This window comes from Camellia sinensis, chromosome 13 (genome assembly GCF_055761805.1).
Source record: "Camellia sinensis isolate YWXY chromosome 13, ASM5576180v1, whole genome shotgun sequence".
NCBI lineage: Eukaryota > Viridiplantae > Streptophyta > Magnoliopsida > Ericales > Theaceae > Camellia > Camellia sinensis.
This window is the reverse complement of record NC_138973.1, coordinates 46,301,619-46,303,039: the sequence shown is the minus strand read 5'-3', so window position 1 is coordinate 46,303,039 and position 1,421 is coordinate 46,301,619. Positions and strand designations below refer to the sequence as shown.

General features: G+C 38.6%; 1 protein-coding gene across 1 annotated transcript; it reads right to left on the bottom strand.

Moving 5' to 3' along the window:
* Positions 1-279: 279 nt before the first annotated feature.
* On the bottom strand, positions 280-849 carry LOC145805350 (uncharacterized). The gene has a single exon (XM_082900472.1). It carries the CDS (start codon positions 847-849, stop codon positions 280-282), a length of 570 nt encoding a protein of 189 aa, XP_082756598.1.
* Positions 850-1,421: the final 572 nt, after the last annotated feature.

The window sequence follows — 1,421 nt, the reverse complement described above, 5'->3', positions numbered from 1 at the left end:
CATGTTCACCTTGGAAAAAACAGCCACGAACTTGTTCTTGGCATTTGATGTTTATGGCTTCTTCTTGTATGACCTGCATTCATTCCTAAAGTGCCTTGGCTTGCCATAGTGCCAGCAAGCGCCTTTCGGCTTCTTAGCATCTTTCTCGAGTTGGAGTTCACTCTTACGCTTCTTTTTGTTGAACTTCTTGCCATCATCCACCATGTGAATCTTGGAAGTCTGAGCCAATTGGATTTCTTTACTTTCAAGAAGTCTTGACTCTTCCTCAACTTGGAGGTGTTAAGCCAATTCCTCTAAAGTTAGATCTTCAATTTTGTGTTTCAGAGTTTTCTTAAAATCCTTCCAAGAAGATGGCAGTTTCTCTATTATAGATGAAACTACAATAGATTCATCCATGTTCATATTCTTTTGTCGAAACTGACTTAAAATATGTTGAATCTCATGGAATTGTTCCATAATAGGCTTTGTATCAATCATAGTAAAACGCATAAAATTACTAATAAGAAATTTCTTACTGGTAGCATCCTTGGCGAGGTACTTTAACTGTAATATGTTCCAGAGTTGCTTTTCCGTTTCCAGATGTTGATACACATCGAACAGAGAGTCTGACAGCGCATTCAGAATATGTCCTCGGCAAATGTAGTTGTCATTCTCCCATTTGGTTCTGGTACGGGTTTGCTCCATAGTCTCATCTTCTTGCTCCACCAGATAAGGGGTAGTCAGCACATAGACCACTTTGAGAGTGGTAAGCAAAAAGTCAATCTTCTTTTGCCAACGATGGAAATTGCCGCCATCAAACCGGTCAAACTTCATGAAATCTTGAGTCATTTTCTGAATAGGCATCGCCATATCTAAATATTGTCTTTAGGTTGTTGGAACAAATTGTCTTGAATTCTTCAGTTGGTGGTCTTCGGATCTTCAAAACTTGGTGATGATCTTGTCTATGTAGGACAGAAACTTGGTGCTTCAAGTCGCATTACTAAGTCGCTTTCCTAAAGACAATATTTGCACCCACCAAAAAGTATGCAGGGGATTACAGCAAATTTGCCTCCAGGATACAATGAAACCTGATCTAAAGATCAAATCTACCAGCGTCTGCACTGACGACAGTAGATCAGAATACTCTTGATATAATCAAGAAAATCAAGACACTAATAATCAAATTTGTAGAACTTAATTACCAGTAAGAAAAGCAAAAATTTGCTTAAGAAACTCTTGATTGAAAACTCTAAATCAAGAGGAAGAGGGAGAGAGAGAGAATTACAGGAATGAATTTTGAATTTTTTGATGAAATGAAATAGCTGATTTTGCAGCCTATTTATAGGCCTTGATGCACCTGATCGAATGATCATGCCCTTGATCGCATCCAATCAAATCTGACCGTTGGATCGACGATCTACGGTGCAGATGATTCTCACACC